At 30.7% G+C, this 2,900-nt stretch overlaps 2 protein-coding genes across 2 annotated transcripts in view; one reads left to right on the top strand and one right to left on the bottom strand.

Moving 5' to 3' along the window:
- mute (muscle wasted) overlaps positions 1-140 on the bottom strand; it is a 5,291-nt gene extending 5,151 nt beyond the window's left edge. The window contains exon 1 of the mRNA XM_011316282.1: positions 66-140. The gene's annotated coding sequence lies outside the window, so the exon portion shown is untranslated. The remainder of the gene's footprint in view (positions 1-65) is intronic.
- A 63-nt stretch (positions 141-203) lies between these two features.
- Positions 204-1,527, top strand: LOC105273692 (putative odorant-binding protein A10). The gene is made up of 2 exons (XM_011316280.1): positions 204-385; positions 886-1,527. Exons 1-2 carry the CDS (start codon positions 226-228, stop codon positions 1,032-1,034), a joined length of 309 nt encoding a protein of 102 aa, XP_011314582.1. The 5' UTR covers positions 204-225; the 3' UTR covers positions 1,035-1,527.
- The last annotated feature ends 1,373 nt before the right edge of the window (positions 1,528-2,900 follow it).

The following is a 2,900-nucleotide window of genomic DNA, read 5'->3' as shown; positions in this document are numbered from 1 at the left end:
TGAAATTGTCTGGATGTTTTTCTCAATCCCATTGTCTCTTACTCAGCATTTATTGGAGCTATTACCTCAGGTAAGAGAAGAATAGTGTAAGTCCGGGATATATAAACACCTCGTGCAAACTTCGATTTCACCAGTCGACGATTCCGCCTATCACAGGTGAATTAAAGTAATAACCGACGATTATTCCTGACAATTGCAAGTACGTCCTTCACAAATTATCGAAAAATGAGAGCTGTACTACTTCTTGCTGGTGCTTTCTTCCTTTTTGTGAAGATCGAAGCCCAAGATGTTGATGCACTCCTGCAGAATCAAGAAATGGTAAAACGAGGAATTGATTGTATTTTGGAGAAACAACCCTGCGATGCCATCGGAGCATCACTTAAAAGTGAGTACATTCTATTCTACATATTTTCTAAATTAAAAATTCATGAATAAATATATTATACATCCTAGATTGTATATTTCGAGAAAATAATTTTGCCGAATAATCTGTTGAAACATTACACTTGAAACACCAGATAAACAACTATAACAATTTAACAAACACAGAGTGAAAAAAAAATTATTATAAAGTGAAATCAGAAATATGTTTTTTTTCCATTTTTTATGATAATTAAATCGAGTTATGAAATTTGAATTCGAATTGGAATTGGAATTGGAATGAATTGATTCTATAATTTTTTTCGCCAATGAAAGAGATATTTGTTCATAGAATTAAATTATAATTTTATAAACAATAATTATTAATTATTCAATGTTTAGGTGGTGATTTTTATGAGGAAATTTATTCGATTGAAATGTGGAAGAGGATTTTATTATAACAATCGGTTAAAAAACTGGAAAAAGTGAAATATATTTTATGGTCTACTACTCATCTATTTTCAGGCATATTACCAGAGGCCATCAACAATGATTGCCGCCGTTGCTCTCCTGCTGTGGCAGCAATTGTTAAACGTCTGACAAATTTCATGAAAGAATCTCATCCCGATGAATACAACTTAATTCGGAAGCGTTACAGTGGTCTTCAAGGCTAATTGAACATACGATTTGTAAATATTTTGACTCTCGAGACAGTCCCCATAATTGAAAATTCAAGGATCGAGTCATACTCTTCTATTTAATGTTGACATTTATTTGAAAATTTGCTGACCACTTGAGCTCAAAAGAAAAACAAATCAAAATCCATAAAATTTCAATAGATAAATATAATTTTCCAAGAAAAATATGCCAGGGATTTTCCCTCTAAAATATCAATTTTCCGCTTCACTGTAATAATTTAACGAACGTCCGGTAATTGATCATGAAGGGTAAATAGAAATGAAGTCCGATTATTTCATCGACAACGAAATTATTTTTCCTGAAACCCGAGAACGAAATAATTAATGGAATAATACACGACGATTTTATGTTAACAACAATATTTATTACATAATAATTACGATATAATAATAACTTCTATGGATTTACAGTACATTGTCGCACTAATGTTCTTATTATCATAATTATTAAATGAAATGATTACAATTACGTGATACATTCTCATTTTATTCATTAAGTTTATTTATGTTCGCAAGCTGGAGGCGTGGGGTCATTTTTACTCATTTTTACCTCTTAATTCGTGTTATATTTATCTCCCATTTTTTAAAAGTTTAGATAGTGAATACCGAGAAGAAGATTTTCGTGCATCGGAATAGTTCTTCATTGAGTTGTTTGGAGATTGATTTCAGAACGTTTTTTTTTTTGTTGTCATCGTGATGACTTTTTTCTTTGAAAAATCATCGTCTCCTATAATTATTAGCTTGGGGTTTGTTCCGAGGATAACGCAGCTGGGGACAAACGTCTGCATCATTTTTTTACAATCAATACCACTACTGTTGAGATTAAACTACTCTTCCCTACATTTTCCACTCGATTCTTAGTGAAAATTATCAGTACTCAGCAATTAAATCGTCGGGTTCTTCTCTCCAACGTCGAAAATCAAACGATTCGCCACGTACGAAAATATTTAATACATAAATGCTTCCTTAAAAAACAAATCCACTAAATTTAAATGATATTCACTACATAATCATATATATAATTATATTAAATAATTATAACTAATTAATCGTGTATATTATATTAAATAATTATATATAGTTTAAATTTTGGTAAATCAATGAAAATTCTTGCCGAAAGCTTTAGGTATCAAATTTTTTCTTGCGTGCAGTAATTACAAATGTTAATTTATCGGCTCATTCAATCAATCAATTTATTTACATGACCTCTGGGCTGCTTTGATTATTACAATTAGTGCTCTTCCTTCGACGGATCTCGATGGATCTCGATGGGAACTCGCGAAGATGTCAACAATCACGGAATTCCACTGATTCAAAGATCGAATTCCGTCTCTGATTTGCAGATTACCGATGATTATTGGATAATGCAGTGGCACGTATGAAAAAATTTAATAAAAAATACTTGCGCTTTCTCGAAAAAATTCTGTTAAATTTTTATTCAATCAAAAATTTGTTTATTGTTTCCGCATTTTATTCTGTTGGCATTTTTTTTTATCAGAAACAAATTAAGAACAAATAAGAACGAAAAAAATAGGAAAATTGATGTCCAAGAATTTCTATAGAAAAATAATAATTTATTAACTGTTTTCTTTTCGAATATCTTTGAATTATATAATTAATGAGCAATCAATCAGGAAAGGTACAGAATTGTCTGAAGATAATTTTAATGAATCCAATTGAATTTTTCAGAGACAGCCAGATTTTTTTAATGAATTTTTTTCATGCGTGAAGGCACTGTCTTCACACGAATCTTAGTAATTAGTAATGTGCAGAGTATGATCGAATTACATTAGTGCCCGAATGAACAAGACCTAGGCTATTAGTTCAATTTAATCTCCAAGG

Source organism: Fopius arisanus, unplaced genomic scaffold (genome assembly GCF_000806365.1).
Source record: "Fopius arisanus strain USDA-PBARC FA_bdor unplaced genomic scaffold, ASM80636v1 scaffold00006, whole genome shotgun sequence".
Taxonomy (NCBI): Eukaryota; Metazoa; Arthropoda; class Insecta; order Hymenoptera; family Braconidae; genus Fopius; species Fopius arisanus.
This window is presented reverse-complemented; position numbering and strand designations above follow the sequence as displayed.